The sequence below is a fragment of the Triturus cristatus genome, chromosome 9, assembly GCF_964204655.1.
Source record: "Triturus cristatus chromosome 9, aTriCri1.1, whole genome shotgun sequence".
Taxonomy (NCBI): domain Eukaryota; kingdom Metazoa; phylum Chordata; class Amphibia; order Caudata; family Salamandridae; genus Triturus; species Triturus cristatus.
This window is the reverse complement of record NC_140592.1, coordinates 500,245,449-500,269,374: the sequence shown is the minus strand read 5'-3', so window position 1 is coordinate 500,269,374 and position 23,926 is coordinate 500,245,449. Positions and strand designations below refer to the sequence as shown.

The window sequence follows — 23,926 nt, the reverse complement described above, 5'->3', positions numbered from 1 at the left end:
CAGGTTTCGGGGTTACATGGGTCCCGAGCTCTCCATGCCACTGGAGTGAAGCTATCCTGGATGATGAGGGTTGAAAGCCTGAAACCGGTCCTAGGATGCTTGTTTCCAGTCCGTGGAGGACCTGACCTGGCAGTTCGAGCTGGATTGTTCCCATTGGGCGCAGGGTCAAGACTGATTTGCATATGGCTGGGTCCAAACTGGAATGGCATGGTGAGCAAAAACATGATGGGAGTTAGGCCCAGAGCTCTGTACTGGGGTGAATGTATTACATTGTTCAGCATTCTGTCCATCAACTGTTCTTTTTGCATCTGACCACTCGTTGTGGGATGAACCAATTTCACTCTGGTGGGAACTGTCACACGGGTCTGCTTGAGACCATTCAAAATGATAATCAGCCCCTGACCCTTGTTACTGGCACTAGAGAGCTTGAACCCAAAAGGATGGGAACCCCTTGGAGCGGAGGACTAGGACACAAGGCACAGTAGCTCAGTAAAGTAATTGTAGCTATAGCCTGCTCTGTGAATCATTCAGTTAAGCATTTTTCATAAGCAAAGTAAAGGTATGGGTTAGACGATCAGTTGCTGCTTTGCAGGCCAATAGATGACTTCTGAGTTTACATACCCTCACACTACCTCACTGAGAAGCCTGCAACTGCTTGCCATTGCTACAATTGAGAGTGAAGTGTTATAGGGATTGTACATAGCCCAGTTTGCACAGCCAAAGGTTCACTGTACCCCTTTACATCAGAGGTACATTACCACAGGCCTCAGGCCCAATTGCCACTGCTTGCCCAGTGGCCACCAAAACAGGGTCTGACACAAGACACACTAAAAACATGAAACCAAGAACTCCGTCAATCTGAAGAACTTCTATTTATTGACAACCAATGTATATTTATTGGTATAGATCGTTTAGAAAAAAACTTTATTCATCATTGTAACAACAAACATTGACAAAAGAAATGTGCTATTCTCAAGGCACAGAGACCTGCCCTGTGGCTATCAAGTGGTTTTACAGAAGCCTAAAGCCCTTGCATTTCGTAAGCTGCCACAAGACTCACAACTTCCGCGACAACAGCATGATCAATCCTTGTATCCATAACTACTTTGTCATATATATACATTATACCCCTCATTTCAATATGATCATTAGGCTCGTCCAAATCCTGGAGAATTCAGTATCCCAAAGTCCATGTTTGTTTTAAATTCCTCATAGGATATTGAAAGGGGGAGGCGCAACACATTTCCACAGGTGTTTGCCTCTGGAAACATAGACATTTCAACTTGTCCATCGCATGCATGTAGAAACTCTATTGATGGTTGAGGATTAAAGCCAAGTGGTGGAACTGTGTTAGCGCCAGTCACAAAACACAGAATGTCCTTTAATTTGGCTTCACATGCAAGCTCTAAAAGAAAAAATATATATATGAGTAAAACTAGTTAAATTGTGATTACAGCAAAGATTGTGATTGTTTTTGTATTTCATCTGCTAAATGAATACTTCAGTAATGGTTGACATGTGAATAATAAAACCAATGATGATTTGCTGTGCTTCATTTCACCAAAAACTCATCAATTCGAGATTATCTGTTGTTAACAACAGATAACATTTCAAAATCTGGTGTCAGACTATTTTACCATTTCCACAATCCTGCTCGCCTTACTCTCCCTTTAATAGAAGTCTTCCCATTGTTCAACATGGAGTAAGCATAGGTATTCCATGTTTGTAGACCTGCATCTGACACTCTCTCTGAGTCTTGACACACACACACCACTGTTTATACAAACAATGCCGATAAGCCAATAACCTTATCTTAAAGGCTTGGGGCTGGAGGTAGCTGCAATCTCCACTGTGCAAAGGCTTTACTCTTTTAGAGACCCACACAGCAGACCCAATCATGCTCTATATCGATTTGTATTACTTTTCCTTGATGCAGTACATGAAGCATCATTCTAATGGGGTAGCTACCATTTTACTCCCAGGACACTACAATTAAGCTTTAACAACATTAATAATATACATATCGTGCAAAATAAAGATTGAAATAAAGCAGGCATAGACTTCACAACTTTGGATGCATTGTCCTTTTGTTCTTATTATAGATTTTACTCTGTGCAAATAAAACGGGTTAGTATGTCCCTCATTAACTCTCTTTCTCTACAGTATAATTCGGAAGTTTTTGACACCATGTTTGTCATAATAGGCTGGTTTAAATTATGTTTTCAACAGATGTGTCTCATCAATAGTTGAGCTATAACATAATGAAACAATTTCACTTGCCTTCACAATCTTGGAGGTAATCTCTCCAGTAAGCAATGATGTGTTCTTCCTGTAACCGATGGTTACTGCCTAATGAACTGAATTTAATGGTAAACATGCCATTAATGATATTAGTGGTGATTTCGTGCTCCATCCAAATGAAAGCCTCTTCAAAAAGTTGTTTATGAATTTCCATGGCCTGAAGTACTCCCAGAGTTTTTAACCCCTCCTTTAATCTGCAATAAAGAAAAAAGAATACCTAACCATAAATAATCAGACTATTGGTCAAACTATAATGTAAAAGTTATTATAAAATTAATATATGTCTATGATGCATCTAAAGGTCCATCAGTGCCCTATGTTCAAGCTGTTCATAAAAAGTTCTGTCCAAAAACAAAAATCTGAAGCTAGCTGTTGGAAAACACTGACAAAGGCAAATTCTCTTTCTCCTGTGGTCTTGTGATGAATTCCTAGCAGCAAGGTAGCACACGACTTGCAGCTTTTCTTAAAAAAACGTAACCAAACCCAGCAAGTACATTATTAGAGGGCAAACAGTTCATTTTCGGAGCTTTTTGGATGCCAATTTTTGACTTTAAACTGTTGACCCGGTGGAGTGTGTGAATGGGACCTTAGAGACTGTGCTTGGACTTTTAGCAAGGCCTAGCCAACCCTGCATAATAAATTGTTATTTTATGCATTGGATTAAAAGAGCACCTGGTCAAGGTGATTTGTAGCTGTTGATGTCTGCAGGCTTCACGCTCACATCAACCGTGGGAGTTCACTGGAAGGTAGGGGGCTAGAGGTGGCAGTAGATGTCAAAGAATAGATTTTGACTCTTAATTCTGGGTGAATCTGTACTCCATAAACCATCTACTTTATGAGGAGTACAAAGGGTTGCCTTTCCAAATATTTTTTTCAACAAACTGTAAAAATATTATATAGAATGATGAAAACTAAAATATAGTCAAGGTAACCCTATACAGCCAATTGCAAATTTACTATTCTTAGGTATGCATCGAATTACCTAGACAACATCCAATTATTGATTTTTTTGCAGTTGGATAAAAAAAATCGTTAGATTGATAGAACACCTTACAGAGTTTGCTAAGCAAATGGTTGAGGCAAACAAGCACTGCGATACCGATAGCAAATTCTGTTTTACACATTAGAGAATGGCCTCAATAAACACTTATTAGGGCAAATGCACAAATCATTGGCAGCAAAACAATAGTCACAATTTGTGACCATTACATTTATGATTTCAGACCTATATGTTGATTTTTAAAATGTCCTGGTGGATACATTCAAAAACGTTGAGGAAATGTGTGGCCTGCTGATCAAGATTGTATTCACCGGGCTGCCATTACTTTTCTATCCCACGCACATGCAAGCCCTGAATCTGTTACATTTTTAGAACTCCTTTTGGGCTGCCAAGACGTGAATATGAGAAGTCCAATTCCTCTGACGTTCTGCTGTTTATGCTGATGCCCATTGTGACTATGAAGGGAAGGTAGTTGTTGCTTAATTTTAGTGCAATTTCTATTTGGGGAAGTTGGGGAGGTGGGAAGGCCTTCACCGTTTTATTTCTTCCTGTTTGTTTTCTCTATTTTGATTTGTGTTGCATGGGCTGAACCTATGGGAATGTTGGGATTCCTGTAATTTTTGTTAGCCTTCTATTTATGCCCCCTGGAGGAAGGACAGCACAAGTTGTATTGTAAAATGCCAATAAAAAACTGAAACAAACTAAATTTAAAATATATTTGAGCACCATGATGTGCTTGATTTCACATTCTGTCATTGGGACATTTCACACAGTGTGAATATGTATGATGCCATTAGGGTGAACAGTGATTTACAGTAATTACTTTTTAAAAATGGACATACATGTATTGCAAAGTAAAAAAGATATTGTTTTATAATGCATATGCACATAAATAGCACTGTACCTAACTAGTGAAGGAACAGTCCTCCCCACAATGTACCAATTGATGATATCTTCCAATAGTTCTTTTTTGTCATTCAGAGATTTTAATGGACGCAAGCAACCTGCTACGCTTAGAATTGTGCTGTGTTTTTGAATCAATCCTTGAAGAGTTTCAAGAGACGAAGCATCCTCTATCTATGGAAAAATTAAGATTATGATATTCTGATTAAATAGAAACAAAAAACATTTTAACTTAACAAAAAAAACTGTAATTAAACCATGATGATGCAGAATATTTTGTCTTGGCCATCTGCTAAATAAACATATTTGTTCAGTAAGTTTAATGTTTATAAAAGTTTAACAGTCAATGGACTAAAACAGTATCAACTGCTGCTGTAGTTAACGCCACTGTAGTTTTACACTAGCTACACTCTCTCCCCGAATGGAACACCAACTGTAAAAGAGTGGGAGAGAATTAGACAAAGATGACTAGCAAAATGGCCTAATGTACCTGAAAGTGTTTGGCAATGAGTATATTAATCCAGAATACAGATATTTAGGTCCTCTCCTATATCACATTGTTTGCAGAAACATGGTCAGGAAGGCCCCATCTATTATGTTATTAGTCAGTGTTGAAAAACTGTAGCAATTCCAGGGGAGTCTCATGGGGCAACTACAAGTGGTAGTTGGTATGACTGTAGTTATGTGCCTGAAACTTTGTCTTCTTGTAATATGAAGACTCTGACATATCAAGAACATATCACATACTTTTGATTTGGTAGTATCACTAAGAAATATAGATCAAAATTTGGTTAACAGTATGACGTTCTTGATTGATCACTGATGCAAGAATGTGGATTTGTGCATGTCAGTTGAGAGAGTAGCAAATACGTAGAGGTTGCTTTGGAAACTTTAAAAAGGTGTGGAGGCACGGGAATAGACATTCAGGATTGACCCAATTCCATATCAAATAGATGAGTGTAATTTCTTTTCATATTCATTTATAGTACATGTGGCAATTATACATAAATCCAAGATACATAAGTAACTATTAACCACAAAATTAGACCCAAATCATTTGCATGTTTTTGCCTCATAGACCCTCAACTACGTGAAAACCAAATAAGAAAAATTGATAAAGATTCCTCAGCACAGATGTTTAGTATCTATTGCTTACCTCTTGCAACATGTCTCGTGTATCTGGATCTACCACATCTACCAAACTGCAATTCAAATTTTTTTCATCAGAAACTAAACATCGATACAAAACAGGAGACACAAAATTTGGAGCAGGCCCCCCGTGAACTAGGGAAACAGCCAGGGCTTGGCCAGCAAGGTAATAGTCATCATTTCGCATACCTTAAACAAGAAAAAAGAAATTAAACGTAAAGTGTTCTGCTTATCTATAAACATTTATTATACATCTCAAACTAAATTTATTGCATAAAATCTAGAAAACATATTATCCAAGAATCCACGGCCCGATTCACAAAGGTACTTACGTGCAGTAAAGTCAAGTATGCAGAGTCTCGGCATATGTGGAGAAGCCTTCGCACTCGTGGCTTAATCACTGTACTTGGGACACAGTCTCCATACTCTGTGCAGAATCTACACAGTTCACAGTGCGGAAATTCGGCCCGAGTACAAGACTCCGCACTCTTAACAGTACCTTTATAAATCAGGACCACAATATATTTAAGACAGACTAAGATATTTAGACAGATGGCCTGATTACGAGTTTACCCGTTACTTTACGCACCTGATAAATAATTTTACCACAGGGTACATTAAATATTGGTTGTGAAAAATAACACTTATTGCTAGTTTGTGGCGAATAGCATGCAGATCTTGGTGTTTAAAGCACCAAAATCTGCATGATACAGTAAATTCCCTGTTTTTCTCTACCATTATCTTTTGACAGGTTTCGCATGCCAAAATTTATCGAAGGTTGAGTTTTTTTTAACATCCTATAATGATCAAATGCAAGATCCTGAAGAAAGACCGCTCCACCCGCCCCACTCGCCAGCATCCACAAAAGCTCCCTCCGCATGACAACCACTGACTCGGACGACGCCTCGCCCCCATGTAACACATCCACTTCCAGACCAACCCCAGAATAACGCTCCATGGAACCCTCGCCTACAGACTGCCTGGCTCCATTCACCAATGTCACTGCTGACCTAATCACATTCCATGCACTCGCCTCCACAGACTACATACTACTTAGAGAACTAAACTTCCACCTGGATAACCACCACGACCCCAACACCACCGCCCACCTTGAGAACCTCAGCAACATAGGACTGAAGCAACTTGTCTCTTCCCCCACTCACACAGCAGTACACAAACTTGACCCTGTCTTCGCAGGAGGAAATAGCATCTTCCTCTGTCACATCACGGAACTGCTCTGGTCTGACCACCATTGCATCCACTTCTCCTTTAGAAAACCCACAACACACAAGCACACGCATCGCCTCCCATGCAGAATCTGGAGCAAAGTCTCAGAAGAACACATCACCTCCGCTTTCACCTGCACTACATCCCTAACTATGACAGATGCCAACACTGTGGCAAGCAACCTCCACCAATGGATCGCCAACTGAACAAACACACTCGCTCCCCTCCAGAAGACTACAAGACGACACAACAAGAAAGCAAAGTGGTTCACCGCAGCACTCCAAGAATCTAAGCACGCCTGCCGACGACTGGAAAAGACATGGAGAAACAGCAATACTCTGGAAAAACACACCACCTACAAAACAGCCACCACGGCATACCGCCAACTCATTAAATCCACAAAGAAGAATTTCCTTCAAGACAGAATCCTCTCCAACACCCACAACTCCAAGGACCTCTTCTCCATCATACAGGAATTTGCCAACCCCAACAGCGAAACAACAGAAGCCCACCACTCCCAAGACCTCTGCAACAGACTCAGCTCCTTCTTTCACATCAAGATCAAGACGCTCTATTACAACTTGGACGGCCAAGACCTCTGCACCGCCTCAACCCTCACCCCCAGCAATGCCACCCAACAGATCCTACTTACTTGGACCCCACTCACGACAGAGGACACCATAAACAACATGAAGAACATCCACTCCGGAGCACCTTCAGACCCCTGCCTGCCACACATCTTACACAGGGCTGCCACAGCCATCGCATCCGAGCTACGTTGAACCATCAACTGCTCCATCGTGACTGTCACATTCACCGACAAATCGAAGCGCACCTAAGTCAACCCCCTCCTAATGAAATCCTCCGCAGACCCGACAGACCGGAAGAACTTCAGGCCCATCTTGGTGATCCCTTTCGCAGCCAAGGTCATCGGAAAGGCCATCAACACCCAGCTAACATACTTCATTCAAGACACCAACATCCTAGACATCTCCCAAACTGGATTCCGCAGCAACCACATCACCAAGACCACCCTCTAAACCGCAACAGATGACATCCGTGCACTCCTTGACCAAGACCAAACTGCAGCCCTCATCCGCCTGGACCTATCCGCAGCGTTCGACACTGTCTCCCAATGCACACTAACTACCAGACTCCACGACGCCGGCAACCAAGGAAAGGCCTTAGACTGGATACGCTCATTCCTCATGGGCAGAACACAGAGAATAAGACTTCTTTCTTTCCTTTCAGAACCGACCAAGACCAGGTGCGGAGTACCCCAAGGATCCTGCCTCAGCCCCACCATCTTCAAAGTCTACATGGCACCCCTCGCAAGCATCATCCGAAACCATGAGTTCAACATCGTCTCCTACGCTGATGACACCCAACCCATGCTCTCCCTCACCAAGGAACCCAACATCACCAGGCACAATAAGGGATGAAAGCTGGCAAAGTTATATTCCTTGGAGGATGATTGTTGGGAACATGTCTTAATAACCCAGTTTAATTGTCTCCACATCGTGCTTATATATGTAGTACCTGATTAAAAGGTACAACTCATTCCTGCCCAAAGAGATTTACAACAGTGTGTTTAACCAGGAATAGAATATTACATGCCATTTTTGGACCTTCCAGATGTTTCTTTCTTTAAGCGGCAGCATAATCCGAACTTAACCATAATTAAGTTGCTGTACCCAAAAAGTTCTGCTTTCTCAACACTCCTACAAGATGTCTTGATGGGCTCCAGTGGAGGAAAAAGTCTATCTTAAGAACTTTTTTTTTTAAGATCTGCATCTACAATGGACTGGAAGACTTTAATTTCTACGTACAAGAACTCCTACCGTTATAACCCAACCAGTGTCTGAAGTCTCATGTATCAAACTAACCCACGCAGTGGTTTATTTCCTTTGATATTCGGGCCTAAGCAGGATGCATCTGTACAGTTTGGGTGATTATTTCATACACACTGCTGCACCAGAGCATCAACTAAGATTACCTAATGCAGAATCTCTAAAGTTAGCCATTATTTGAAGTACTTGTCAGGGGAATTTTCTCTAAATTGATAACAGTAACTACAGCAGGAAAACCTTAGCCCCTCATTTAATGCAAAGCAAACATAAAATATATAATGGAGTACATGCTATCAAGGTTGTTTTACAGGCTGCAAGGGATATATTCAGTGGGTGAAATTGAAACCAGTCTGCTCTTTTTGCATAAATGAATAGTATAGTGCAGTATTCCCTTCACTATTCCACTTTTAGTTAAAATTCTTTGAGAATGTCTGATCAGTGGTATCAAACAAACTTTGAAGGAGTCAGTAAGTAATACTATATAAACATTATTTACACTTCAAATAATTATTCTTTCCCTCCTCTAGAATTTGAGCAGTTTAGGAAGGTTGGAACATAATAAATTTACGGTACCTTGGGCATCACAACTGAGTGTCTTGCTGTTTTCGGGTCCCTCAAAGAGTTTGCTGTGTTGTAAATAATGCATTAACAATCGCAAAAATTCCCGTGTTGGACCACCAAAATCAACAGCTCCTTCAGAGTTACCAGAGGAATCAGTAAACATAACAGATATACGGTTGATTGCTTTATAGGTTTTGCGAAGGAAGCCACGACGTGCTCCATCCCAAATATTTCGCCGATTTATGTTGAACTTGGATGTCTTTTCAGAGTCAATTTGTAAAGCAAGGTTTGATAGTAGATCCTTCAAAGTTATGTCATCGCTCTCACTGAAATACAGGAAATAAAGCTAAGCTATCAAATGTATCAGTTCAAAATTAAACGTATATATTCGGAATTAAACCTTATAAAATTACCTTTCGTGTGCCTCATTTTGTTCAGCAATATTGATATTTGAGGTATCAAACTCTTCATCGTCAGGGATGTGCACATTATCAACCAACAGTTCAGTGTAACATCTAAAACAGGAAGAATATTGTCAACTATTACTATGTTAAAAAAACACAACCAATGTATCATCCTATTGCTTCCTGTTACAAGTCAACCTTATACATGACTTATAGGGCTACATGCATGAAAGTTAGAAATAGCCATTTCATAATTGCGATTTGCTGTGAATCACAATTAGGAAATCGCTATTCCTAAATGGACGTCTTTTGAGTTTAATCACTGGTTTGTAGTGGGTTGAGGTAGGTCGCAATTTGCAGCCCATTAGGAATCGTTGCCATCACAGGGATGGTGGCCTGCTGGGGTCAGCAGACAACCATGTCTGTGATTGCATTCAAATAAAGAAACTATTTTTTGTGCCTAAACGCAGCCCATTTTCCTTGAAGGAAAACATGATGAGTTTAAAAAAGAAATAAATGAAACTTGGAAGTTTCAGTTTTTAAGAGCAGGCCACTGCTAATGTTTTTGCAACCGTATTTCAGTCGCAAAACATTTGTACATACCATTCTAATTTCGTAATAGGAAGGGATGCCCTCCTCATGCCCCTTCCTAATACAGAATAACAGAACCCAAATTGCCATTCTATAAAAGCATTTTGGAGGACGCAAATGGCCCGACTCTGTGAATTGGGTTGTTTGTGACTACATATACATGTTCCTAGGTTTGCATTACTAACGTTTTACCAAATTAAGCAACAATCATCACTAGAGAACTCATTATCTAATTTGTTCACACTAGGTATGATCTTGTAACCAACCTGAGTATGTTTAATGATTAATTATGCTTAATTGTGTAAGCCAATTACTTTAGACTTGTAGAAATTGCCAGTCTTGTCTTTGCCCTCCACATTTATTTAGCATAGTAGTGCAGATTACAATTTTACCATCAATGCATTTTAATAGACAGAACATGGGTTAGTGGCAGCATATAGTTAAGATTCCTACAATATGTAAAACAAGAACAAACTACTAGCGCCGTGCCACACGCCAAGGGTGTTATACTTCAGAAGTACATATCTGTGGTACTCCATATTGACTACTAGGCACCTAGACATTTGGTTTTACATCTTTTAAATTGAGAATTTTGTAATTCTGTCTCATGCTAAGATGCCATGGCCACCACACTACATTATGCCGCACAACTACTGCTTGGGATTGTACATTTTACATTGTTGTATTCCTGCATAATTTAAGTGACTGCTGTACATACCATTACCTGCCTTGATATACAGATTTTTTTTTTCTTTAAAGTATTTGACCACTTCAGATGCATTGTACATTAACTGCATGATCCAATAGCCTTACATCACGGGAAATAGCAGGGAAAACAGTTCTTCGTGGTCCTGCATTACTGGCCTGGTCATGACAAAACTTGCAAGAGAATAACTTTTTTTATGAAAGCCAAATACTTTCGAAATTATATGACAATATTTAAAAAACAAGCAAATTTATAATTGAATATCTGGGTTGAGAAAAGCAGTACCGATAATGGTCATCAAATCCTTCGCTAATGACAGTGGGAGAGGGCGAAATCTGAATTGTATGTTCTTCTGTCGTGTTCGCAGAAATTGGATTTGTTGTAATGTTGTCGACTTTCAATGGATCTGAACTACTCAGGTATTCTGTTTCAGCAGAATTATTGCTGAAAGGTTCTTCACTTTCCAGCCACATCACCATCTCCGTTTTTTCATCTATGCCTTTATCCTATAAAAACATCAATGGCACATCAAATGAATCTTGATGAAGATATCCAAGAAATGCTAGTAATCAAACAATTTATAAATAGCCAGTGTGTAGTAGCCAGGCAAGAACTACTCCTTGAGGACAGCATCACACAAGCATTTCCAGTGTTCACTGGCAGCTTACCAAACACAAATCCTACTGCTATAAGGTGATTTAAACTGCCTACAAGATCATCCATAGCACAACTCCATATTTTTCAAATATAAATTCTGACATTACATGTGTAATACAACTCTCAGCTGAAGGCACTTACCATTTGCAATTTACACCTTGTGCAATAAGCAGCTCCAATAACTTTAATTGGAACATTGAAGTTAAACATATTAGGGAAATAACTATATATATGTGATTCCTGACATCACACGGTAACCTAATCTTGTCACTGTATATTTATTTGCTAATACTGTATAGCTGCATACCTAATCTACCTCATATCACTGTAAATTGTCCTGCTATTCAAATTGTATCGTTAACCTACCTCATGTAATTGATAAGTGCTCTGATACCCAAGGGTCACGTTCGCGCTATATAAAACTCTTTAAATAAATAAATAAAAATAAATTCACCTCTGCATCTTATACACACATACAGACATTAACTCACTCACAAACTCCGTCTAGGCAATCACTTGTTCACATTTGTTGGCAGTCACTCCATATAGAGTAAGAGAGAACCGCATAGGCTGGTGATACATAGCTATATGAATAGAGTTAAATATTGGACTATACAGTTTAATGCCCAAATTAAAACAAAGTGCATCATATTGAATTATGTTATAAAGTAAAGTTGTATATTCCTATCTAAATATTAAGTAATGTTCCTCCTTTTTATTTTCGGTAACAACATAGGGCCAGATGTAGGTGGCCAAATACTGAGCGGTAACGCATAAATCAGCAGAATTTCTGTGTTACCGAATGCAATGTAGGTAAGTTGAAACCTACTTGCAAAATAAGGAATCGCATAATAGCGATTACTTATTTTGCTCTTGCATTTAAGGAATCGGAAATATCGATTCCGAAAATGCAATGTACGTAGCACTAAAAATAGTGCACTTCAGCCTTAAGGAATCGCTAATTACCACCAACTTCAAGTTGGTGGTAAGTAGCGATTTCCTTTGAAAAAACACTTTTTTGCTTTTTAAAATGTGCTATGTGGCACACATCCATGCCCTTGGGGCATGTATGTGCGCCACATGTGCAGACATGCAAGTTTCAGGGGTGCAACAGGGTGTCATTTGGACACACTGGCACCCTTGAAATAGCTCCCGCTATTACAGATTCGGTAATACCGTATCGCTAATAGTGAAAATCTTCTTATTCAGTCCTATGGGCCTCCTAGCCCGTAGGAATGAATGGGTAGGTATTCCTTAATAACGAATCTCAATTACCGATTCGTTATTGAGGAAAGTTAAGGAACCGCTAATATTTTAGCGATTCCTACCTACATTCCATTTAGTGAGTCCTTAATAGCGATTCGGTAGAAATCGCTATTAAGGACTCGCTAAATTGAAGTTACCTACATCTGCCCCCTAGTACAGTATTTTACTTCCGGCTTTAGATAGATATTGCTACGCTATAAAAAAATGTTTTTATCTAACTGCACTAGAAAGAAGATGCAATATGAAAAATATTATGGGAATATGAAAATGCATGCACATGTATTAATAGACCTGTTTCCTATACCTTTCAAAAGAAACCACAGAGCATACTTTATGCAAGTATTACTTACAGTCACCTGTGAATCAGGAAGTTGAAGAATTTGCCTTGATGGTTGTAAATAGACTGATTTCTGTTTGAAGAGTTTTGAGATTATAAGACCTGACAGACTCTGTTTGTCCATTAGCAATGGCTGCACTAATTTGTTATGGCATGGCATCAGAAGTTTTATGCTATAAAAACATAAAGTGGCGTGTTAGTTTAACTACACATGAACTTTAAAATTATACATTTCAACATATCTCAAAATATCACAAATGTTCAATCTGCATCACTCAGAATATCATCCATGAAGGAAAAATTAAACCTGTTTGTCAATAAGCTGACCAACTTTTATCAATGCTGACAAACTGTTATACCTGTCAGCCTTAGAGTGGTCTTCCCCCAGACTTTTTGCTTATTTACATCCACTTTTTAATTATTGTGTTTGTTGGACTTAGGACTCTGACCACTGCTGACCAGTGCTTAAATGGGCCTGTGCTTCTGCCATAAACCTGGTTTATCCACAATTGGTATTTTTAATGTACTTGTAGGTGCATTGTAAAATGGTATTCCATATACCCAGGGCCTGCAAATTAAATGCTGCTAGTGGGCCTATAGCACTGATTGTGCAACCCACTCAAGTAGCCTATCAGACCTATCTTAGGCCTGCCACTGCAGGACTTGTGTGTGCTGTTTCCTGCCACTCCGACTTGACATGTAAAATCAAAGCCTTAAATTTCCCTTTTATTACAAATATGTCCCCCCTAAGATGGGTCCTAGGTAGCCCATAGACCTGTAACAAAACTCTGTCAGAAGAACTGCTGTGAGGCTTCAAGGACTGTCACTATTCTGGACTACTGATCTTGAAAACCTGCTTTTCTGCTGTGCTGCCCTTCTGCCTGATGCTCACTGGCCCTGCCGAGTGACAGCTGGACTCTGCCTTGCGACCAAAGTGTTCTCCAAGTGCTTATTTGATTTCCTCCTGTTGCTTGCGACTCAGCGATATCAAAGTCTATAATCTTGCTCCTGTGCCTGGTCTATTGGAAGTGGACCCAGATACTTGCTCCAGAGAAACAATGCATCCATTGCTTGTATGAAGCAGAACCTGATGCATCGTAACTGTGACAGGAGTTGAATCGGCACATTGCTTCAGAACCAATGCAACGGCTGTGCAAACTGATGTTCGGAACATCGCACTCAAAACCAACGCATCTAGTTTTTGGCACTTCGTCTTCGGAACCGACGCATCGCCACCCTTTGGGAATCAACATGCCGCTTCCCTGCGCTCCGCATCGCGCTGTTGCACCTAGGATCAAAGTACTATGTTCACTGGACCTGCTTGGCTCTTGTCCCTGGTCTCTGATCTATCACGTCGGCCTGAACTGTTGACTTTGCCCCAGTCCAGCGTGACCAGATAACCCAAATTAGTGCATATTGCTTGTAAAGACTAGTCCTCTTTTTATTCTTTATAAATTCATAACTCCACTTCTACTCTTTCAATTTATGTTGGTTTGTTCTAGATTAATTTATAATATTATTGCCTGTTTTGCTAAACCTATGTGGAGTATTTCTGTTATTGTGTGTTGTGTAGCACAAATACTGTACACGATAACTATTTTGATTTGCCAAGCTACCAGAGGTTGAGCACAGGTAATCTTTTAGTGTGTATCCGAGATACCCTTAATAGGATTGTGGTTCCTGCTTAGACATGGTGCATGTCTTTGCCAATTAGAGACACGGGGTCTTATTTATAAGTCCCTTGCGGCACAACTGCGCTGCCGGAGCATCACTTTTGTGACCTTACAGAGGCGCCATGTTCAGATCTAGTTCTATGAGACCATTAGAAGCCACTTTACATGGATTTTCATGGCTTCGTTGATATGGAGTAAAGCAAAGAAGCGCAAGTTGCTGACTTGCCTTACTTTGTGTCAAAGAGGCAGTACATTCTCTAGAGCATGCGTAATGAGGAGAAATGTTTACATTTCTCATTTTTTCCACTTTGCATGTGTGCTGCATTCTGCAGCAAACATAGAACAAGGAAAATGCCTCTAATGATTGTTTTTATCCAGGAAAGTGCCCCTTTCTGCACGAAAAACAATCACGCTAATAACGCAGACACCCTTGCACCATGATGCGAGGGTGCCTGCGTTGGTTTATAGCTGTAAATTGTGTGCCGGCGTGGGCTGAAAGGACATGAAATGCACTGTTTCTTGCAAATACGGGTCATTTCCTGCCCTTTCGAATTGGGGTAGGGCAGTGCAGCAAAATGACTTGCGGCACTACCCAACTCCTAAACTTTAAAAATATGCCCCACAGTTTCAAACACCATCTATATATTGGATGGGAGGTAGCGCTGTGGATAAGAATGGAACAGATGGAACTGATTATCTTTCAGCATTCTAATTGTCACTATATTGATTGTACAATGTGCTATGCTTTTCATTCACGTCAGTGGTCCCGAGTCCTCCAGATCTGAATGTAGTGAAGATACGCATCTATATTTTAGATCACTAGCACAAGTATTAAATTATTTGTACTCCTCCTTTTAAGAATATCACTCCATTAACTATTGTTATCCGTGTAAAAAAGGAGTAATTATTAATTGACACCTGCAGTGAGTTTCTTCCTCCTGTCTATCTGACCATTGACACTCATTACTTCTTAAATTTCTTTGTATCCATATGTTATTTGCCATACACATAACCAAAAATCTCTTAATACATTGAAAGTATATGGCTTTGATTTACAAAATAGATTAAATGCAAGACTGTTACCTAATTAAGTGGAAATAGATAACAATTCCATATACAACTTGCTGATATTTTCAAAATAGTATTGCATAAAAATAAGCGAAATGAAAATTGTCTTACTCAATATTGTCAATTTTGGGGCTAAAAGCCACACGGAGTTGGTCCTGCACCTCATAGTTAGTCCATAATTTGTTAAACTCAAATGTTGTGATGATATGTCCACTCTCATAAAGAAATTGCTTTGTTCCTTGCTTCACCACACTCTCATCTTGAGGACCAGATAAAAGAATTACTTCCTTTGTGAATGTAGGAGGCCCACGAAAATGCCTGAAATGCAAAGCCATGTCCAGATGTCAATTATATATTTAGAAATTGAATATAATTCTACACTTTGTACTATATCACAATTCAAGAACCAGTTTCTGTGAAGTACCAAGAAAAAACTCTCATTAGATCAGAAAAAAAGAACATTTGATTGGCACAATGGTCCTGAAAGAGCAAAGCGTTCATAAAAGCATAAAATAACAAGTTTAAGATCTTATTTTTAGAACTGTTGCACCACCTCTAGCCTAATCAGGGTGCCTGTTTATTGAGTAAACCATTTTTGGGGAGTTCTTGGGACTGTGCTCATTATCTCTCTCTCTCTCTATATATATATATATATATATATATATATATATATATATATATATATCTTCGCCATGCATGGACGCACCACTCAAAGACCAAAGAAGGGTCCGCGAGGGAGGTAAAGAATCCTCTCTGGATGGGAACATCAGGACTGTAGTTTTAAACATGCAGGGGTGTGTGCTGGGGCTCACCGGAGGGCTGTAAAACAATGTGTCCTGGAAGAAACAGCAGAAATCAACCCACCAAAGGGCGAAAAAGTGCATAAGTTAACTACACCTCCCAGCATGCATGGAGAAGATCAATACAGGCACACCGGAGGACAATTGAAGAATGAAGACATGCGGAATGGAGAAGTAGCTGCAGGAAAATGATTCTCTGCTACGGGCCTCTGACGAGAAGTGCAAATGCTTCGAAACGTACGTAAGGCCAAGGACTCGATAACCGGGATGAAAAACTGTGTGTTTTTAAAATAAATAGTCTGTGACTAACCTGATGTGGAGTGCGGCCCCAAATCGGAGAAATCTGTGGGGATATATATATAGACATATATATATAAATATCACAACACAGGAAGAGATATCGATGATTCAAGTCCGTAAAACAGCAGCTTTATTCAAGTACACAGAGGCAGCATTTCCTTTGAAAGGTTATCTCTTCCTGTGTTGTGGTTTTAAAGGACAGGAGACTCCTTGCCTGTTCAAACGAGGCCGCCCTGCAGGGACGGGGGCTCCTACCAAAGTGGAGAACTGTGCTTGGATATATATCTTGGTCATGTGATCAAGGCCTTTCTGAGGCCGATACGCGTCATGGCGGTGCACAACACACTTTTTGATTAAATATATATGCACTGATTCGACTGGGTCCGCTTCGTCCTTTCTGCAAGCTTGAATGGTGTGACGAAGTTCCTGTATATATATAGTGCAGCCACTGAGGAAGAGCATCAATTCTGCTCGAAACGCGTATGGCACGCCACATGGGGAGCTTGTGCTAGGCTGGGAACTGAACTGCCAGCGGTGTTTTGTGCTGTAACCCATTCGTAAGAGGCAACTCCTTGAGGACAACCTGTGTGTGAATAATAAAGCGGCTCGTCCGTCCGCGGAGAAGCCCTACAGCTTCTTTAGCGGGTCTTGCGTGCTTGGATTCACGGGCACGTTTATGAACGGAGGGGGCCTCAGCCGCTGGCATATATTGGCGAGGGTTCCAGCACAGATTTCAAGACTTCTCACCCAAACGGGTTTGACATTTTAAACGAACGGAGGCAGTGAGTCCACATGGTGACAAACTACTAGTCCTTTTGAACTACTAAGACCAGAATGCTGTGGTTGACGCCCATTTGGGCGGGACTTATCTACTTTGAATAAATTTAGTTTGAAATCAATCTGCTTCATTTGTCGTGCAGCCACTGAGGAAGAGCAGCAACTCTGCTCGAAACGCGTATGGCACGCCACACGGGGAGCTTGTGCTAGGCTGGGAACTGAACTGCCAGCGGTGTTTTGTGCTGTAACCCCTTCATAAGAGGCAACTCCTTGAGGACAACCTGTGTGTGAATATATATATATATATATATATATATATATATATATATATATCAAAGCTCCAAGTTGCCCCCTAGGCATAGATGCACTCCACACCAGGTAGCAGTGAGCCATTTATTGGCTGAGGCTCATCTGAGGGCTTTAAACTTTTTCCACCAGCAAACAATTCAGGCTCCCATTTGGGATTTCATTTGCGGACTACATGACCCATAAGGCCACGCTGCTCAACGGAGCAGCCCATCAGAGGGCGGGAACTGTGTACTTAATGGCTGTGGTTCCGCTGTGCCTGCAAGACTGTCAAGCCTCTGAGGAAAGTGCTAAAGGCACTGAAACGCGTCAGGCAAATCGACGACAAGAAGCTGGAATTTCGAATTGGCATGCCGTTGCTGTTCTTTACCAATAAATGGCTCACTGCTACCTGGTGTGGAGTGCATCTATGCCTAGGGGGCAACTTGGAGCTTTGATTTTTTCGCGGCAGCCCAGCCGTGATAGATGCACCACCCTGTTAAAACTGGGGGCCACGAGCTTCGTATCTCACGGAGCTGCTCTGTGGGACATCGGGTGTGGATTAATGAACAATAAGGCATGCTGAGGCTCATCTGAGGGCTTTAAACTTTTTCCACCAGCAAACAATTCAGGCTCCCATTTGGGATTTCATTTGCGGACTACATGACCCATAAGGCCACGCTGCTCAACGGAGCAGCCCATCAGAGGGCGGGAACTGTGTACTTAATGGCTGTGGTTCCGCTGTGCCTGCAAGACTGTCGAGCCTCTGAGGAAAGTGCTAAAGGCACTGAAACGCGTCAGGCAAATCGACGACAAGAAGCTGGAATTTCGAATTGGCATGCTGTTGCTGTTCTTTACCAATAAATGGCTCACTGCTACCTGGTGTGGAGTGCATCTATGCCTAGGGGGCAACTTGGAGCTTTGATATATATATATATATATATATATAGAGAGAGAGAGAGAGAGAGAGAGAGAGAGAGAGAGATATGTCGAGAGATATATATATATATATAAGAGAGAGATATATATATATATATATAGAGAGATATACATATATATAGATATATACACTAATATATATAATATATATACACTATTTGTGTGTGTGTGTACATATGAGTGTATATATTTAAAAGAAATTAATAAGAATCCACAAATTCAAGTGTTTATTTCAAATAAAACAAAAACATGCTGTACGGTAACTATTGCATAGCACCCCATTGCATTATTGCCAAATGTGCTCCTCTCAAGTAAGCTCTTTTGGTAAATTATCACTGACACAACAAGAAACTCTACATTTGGCAAGTGAGAGATTCTGGGTCTGAGGAAGGAGAGCATCCACCACCCCGGTGGTTTGTAGGCCACACACCCAATTTAAAGTGAAACTCATAGTGAAATTTATTTGAACAAAATTATTTGGGAGACAATGAAGGCAATGAAATAGTATATCATATGTAATCTAACCTCCGAGTATATTTTGGCTGTTGCATCCTTTCACCATTCTGTCTTCCAAAGTTGCGTGTAAAGTGAAATATTGGCGATTGCGTCACAGAACTTTGCACACGTGTTTCTGACTGTTCTTGGGCTGACTTAGCAGATTCCATTGGGTTTGAAGAACACCTTCCTCTCGAAAAAACGTGTCTTACTTCTTCGTCCACGTCTTGTCCTCTGTTTCTGTATCGTGTATTGTAGTTTGATCTAGATATGCTTAGACTGTTAGTATTGGCATTACTACTTCCTGAAAAGGTTTGATTGGACCTAACATGGGTCTGAGGATTCCTTGGTACATCTAGAGTTTGGCTTATTGCCTCCAAAATTGATGGCTGAGCTAAAAGGCTATCGACAAGGTCACACACTACCTTTGACTCTGCAGCCATCTTTTTAGTGAGATCTGGAAAAAAGAACATATCAGTAATAACACTGTAAATAACTCATATCATCTGACAAATAACAAGCTAGATAAGGTATGGAAATTACCCCACCAAAAAGGATTTTCCCTGCACGATTTTTGCCAAGTATAATAACCTGGCAAAATTTGAGCAAGAGATAAGTACACATATTTCGAGGTTTGAACATGTAATGTGGTAAAACAAATGGCATTGCCCTCCTTGATTCACCATTCAGAGGCGTGGGACTTAGAAAGATGCAGTTAAACTTCACCCTTCATAAAATAAACACTGCATTCTCAGAATTCCATGTGTAGTTGAAATGTATACATTTAATACAAGAATTAAAATGCAGCCCTCCATCTGTCAAAAAATACGGTAGGGACACCTTTAAGGAATCCACATCTTGTTTCCTAGCAAAGCAATTCAGAATGGCTGTAAATAAACCTGAAATAAATATTGAACCTCTGATGTCTGCTAACAATACTCTGTGGAGAACTGTGCTGTACTGCACATTTTGAATTGTCAAACAACTTTTGATGTTATTTGAAAAAAGTCTAAGTAAGCAGTTGCTTCCATTTATTTTTTTCTTTTATATTATTGTGACTTAGGTACGCTGCATATTACTGGAAATGTAGGTAGTAGACAATCACTTGCTTTGAAAAATAAGAAAGAGGAATTACAATGTGAAGAATTGTAACTACTGGCTTTTCAATTGGCTGTATCATAAGTGTCATGGTTCCAAAATAAAGGCTATTTACCCTCTCCACCATATTGTTTAACTGTCATCAGGTTTTTTCATTAGTTTGGCCCTGGCAGAAAGCAAGCATTGCCTTTGTCAATGTGTTGTTTTACGTTTGGCATTTGATCTAATATGTAATATACACACATTTAAATGAGCTTACATAATGACAAAGTAACATATCAAGTTAGCATCTATTTCATAAAAGCGTGGAGTGGGGTTGCTTGGGAACTACCCAGAGTTCCTTGCTTCCTTTTTTGGCATAAATTATCTGGCACTCTAAGCCTGAAAGGCTATTTTTTTGCCTTATACTGGGTGTTCCCTTGAATCTGGACAAAGCTATACCTTTCTGAGGAGCTCATAGTAAGAGATAAACACATGTCCCAATGCTCACAACTCACCCGAGTCCCCGTGCAGACTACACAAGAGTTCAAAGGCCCACCAATAGCTCCCCGCCATGTCCCAATAACTCACCCAAGGGTTTCGGACACTTGCGCACCACACACCCTGCCGCATGTGGTACCGCTCCACCCCCACGAAAGGACCAGGCTGCATTGCCCCTTAGTTGAACGATGGGGCCTCCCGGGATGGAGAAGGCCGAGGTGGGGAGGGGATCTGCACATGGAGTCACCCCAGCGACTCACCGTCGAGTCCTGAGCGGTGGTGCACAGCCCCCCAGTGTTGCCCGCCCGAACGAGGAGCACAGCAGGCCACCCGGGGAGGGCTACGCAACTGACCTTCCCCGAGCGACAGGGGTAAGGGCTCTTAGGCAGCAGGCCCGCGGCCCTCCAACTGGCCACCCCACAGGACTGCACCGCAAGGCCCCTGGCAAACAGCTGATCCGCCGAACTGTGTCCCTTGCGGTTGGAGGAACCGTAACCCTGGCACCACTGGGATCATGTGCACTCGCAAGCAAGAACCCAGGGACTCCGGCAAGGAAGCCGGCGCACCAATGGCTGGCCCACTCGCGCACATCGCGGAGAGCAGGGAGCCACGCCACCCGGGTAAAGCCGCGCCGGCTCACCGCATGGCAGCTGAGACCGACCTCCAGTTGCGGGTCTACCCCTAGCGATTGGGCCAACTGCGCTGCTTGCTGCCCCCCGCAGCATCGCTTCTGTAGCCCTCAGGGCCTAAGGACAGATCATTGGATATAAACAAATTGTTTGACCACAAAGACAGTTATTAAAGTCAGAGCTGGAATTTATTTGTTAGGGGACCCCCCCAACCCCACACACACACTTCGCACTGCAGCCCCTGTGCAAGGGCTGTATCCCATCTACACAGTGCTTAATTTGTAAAATAAGAAGTGCCGGGCTCTCGTCAGGAGGGGACCGCAGATTCCACCACACATTGTCCTGCTATGCTGCAAATGATAGTAACAACAAAACTACTAACAGTCACACTCCTACAAGTGTGACAGGTAGTAGTCATTTTGAATGAATACAGCATTGATAATTAACAGTTGTTATGGTTATCTCTAAATTGGCTAGACAGCGCCACCTTGTGGCAGGCTGTCACAAGCAGCGGGGCTGACAATTAAGTGCTGGTGCCGAGCACCGGAAAACACCGGCTCAAATTAAGCACTGCAACCCACCTAGGGCAGAACCAAGGAAGCAATCCACCCATGGCAGAACCAAGGAAGCAACACACCCAGGGCAGAAGCATTAAAGCAAGGCACCCAGGGCAGAACCATGGAAGCAACCCACCCAGGGCAGAACGAAGGCCACAATCCACTCAGGGCAGAACCAAGGAAGCAACCCACCCATGGCAGAACCAAGGAAGCAACCCACCATGTGGAGCACCAAGGAAGCAACCCACCCAGGGCAGCACCAAGGAAGCAACCCACCCAGGGCAGAACCACGACCGACAACCACCCAGTAAAGAACCAAAGAAGCAACCCACCCAGGGCAGAACCAAGGAAGCAACCCACCCAGGGCATAACCTAGGATGCAACCCACCAAGGGTAGCACCAAGGAAGCAACCCACCCAGAGAAGAACCAAGGAAGCAACCCACCCAAGGCAGCACCAAGGCGACAAAGAAAACATGAAATCACTATGAAGGCAACACAGGGAACAACATCCACCAAAATAGTACCAAGGATGCAACTCACCCGCACCAGCACCGAATAAACAATCTCAAGTGTGAATTTTTTTAGCAGCAGGCCACTCCTGCCATGTGGGTGCAGAAGACCAACCGCCCTGCCCTCTGCCTCCTCCATCCCTTCCCTTCCTCCTTCCTGGCCCCCTCATGAATCTCACCGACACCTCATTTCTAACATGCACAACGCTTTCTCTTCTAGGCGCTGACAGGCCCTGTCTCCCCGGACAGCACCCCCACACGATGAATAGAGGGGCCGCCCTCAGCTTGGAGCGTCGATGCACTTCTGAACCCCCACCTGCCTGGTGGGGGCTCAGGCATGACGCAGCTTCAAAAGTGGGCGTCTAAGGCCCGGACAAGGGGTGGTGCACCGCCAGCACAGATGTGCAGCACACCGGCCAGCTGTGAAAACCACGGAATGATAATCGTGAACGTTCAAACCATCCCCAGTTCCCCAACACAAACTGAGTGATCTCTCAGCACTTTACATGAGGTGTTATTGTTCCAGAATTAAGTAAAACTGACGCCGAGCTTTGCAGGAGAAACGCTGCTTTCTGCTGGAGCTTCGGGTGAGGGCTGACCCTTGGCCAGTATGGCAGGTACCATTTCATACGTAGGTATGCTACGACTAATAAACACTAAAAAACATACCACAGATATAGCAAATCACCATCACTCCTCAGCAGAGACAACGACCTGTCCCTGCGTCTGGACCAAAACTTACTTACTTTCAGCCAAGCAAACTTTACAAGATGTGTAACCCATCTAAAAACTGTTTCTTTCTTCAGGTTTGGTATTTAGATTATCATTTATTTAGAGAAATGTGTGGTTCCTTTACAACGTAAATATTCTTTTCACAATTATTATCCCATTAACGTCATTTGAGTTCTCACACCAACGGGCTATCAGCAATGTGATGTTATGAACAGCTCCGCATAGTAACACTGGAAGTGTGAGGAATCCAGAGAGTGGCCCAGGGCAGCATTCTATAGACTCCTCACAAGTCAGTTATCTATCTATCTATCTATCTATCTATCTATCTATCTATCTATCTATCTATCTATCTATCATCTATCTATCTATCTGTCTATCTATCTATCTATCTGTCTATCTATCTATCTATCTGTCTGTCTGTCTGTCTGTCTATCTGTCTATCTGTCTGTCTATCTGTCTCTCTTTTTTGTCTATATATTTAATTACTGACCCCTTCTAAAGGGGGACCAACGCGTCTATAGCCCCATACCCAGGGCTTTAAGTGAGGAAAAAAACTGGGGGTGCTCTAAAAGGGGCGGGGCAAACCTCTTAAAGGAGTGTGGCCTATCCAAGTAGGGTGTGGTCTAAATCA

At 41.7% G+C, this 23,926-nt stretch overlaps 1 protein-coding gene across 3 annotated transcripts; it reads right to left on the bottom strand.

Moving 5' to 3' along the window:
• Positions 1 to 854: 854 nt before the first annotated feature.
• LOC146798203 (uncharacterized) lies at positions 855 to 19,745 on the bottom strand. 3 transcript variants are annotated; one of them, XM_085625486.1, is made up of 10 exons: positions 19,320 to 19,745; positions 15,805 to 16,011; positions 12,966 to 13,125; positions 10,978 to 11,198; positions 9,405 to 9,506; positions 9,004 to 9,317; positions 5,361 to 5,542; positions 4,206 to 4,378; positions 2,281 to 2,495; positions 855 to 1,405 (listed from the first exon to the last, which is right to left on the bottom strand). In XM_085625486.1, the coding sequence occupies exons 1-10, from the start codon at positions 19,730 to 19,732 to the stop codon at positions 1,149 to 1,151; spliced, it is 2,244 nt and encodes a 747-aa protein (XP_085481612.1). In that variant the 5' UTR covers positions 19,733 to 19,745; the 3' UTR covers positions 855 to 1,148. The 3 variants fall into 3 exon arrangements, with proteins under 3 accessions (XP_085481612.1, XP_085481614.1, XP_085481613.1); XM_085625488.1 differs by lacking the exon at positions 2,281 to 2,495 and having other exon boundaries at positions 1,264 to 1,405; XM_085625487.1 differs by lacking the exon at positions 855 to 1,405 and having other exon boundaries at positions 2,273 to 2,495.
• Between the last annotated feature and the right edge of the window lie 4,181 nt (positions 19,746 to 23,926).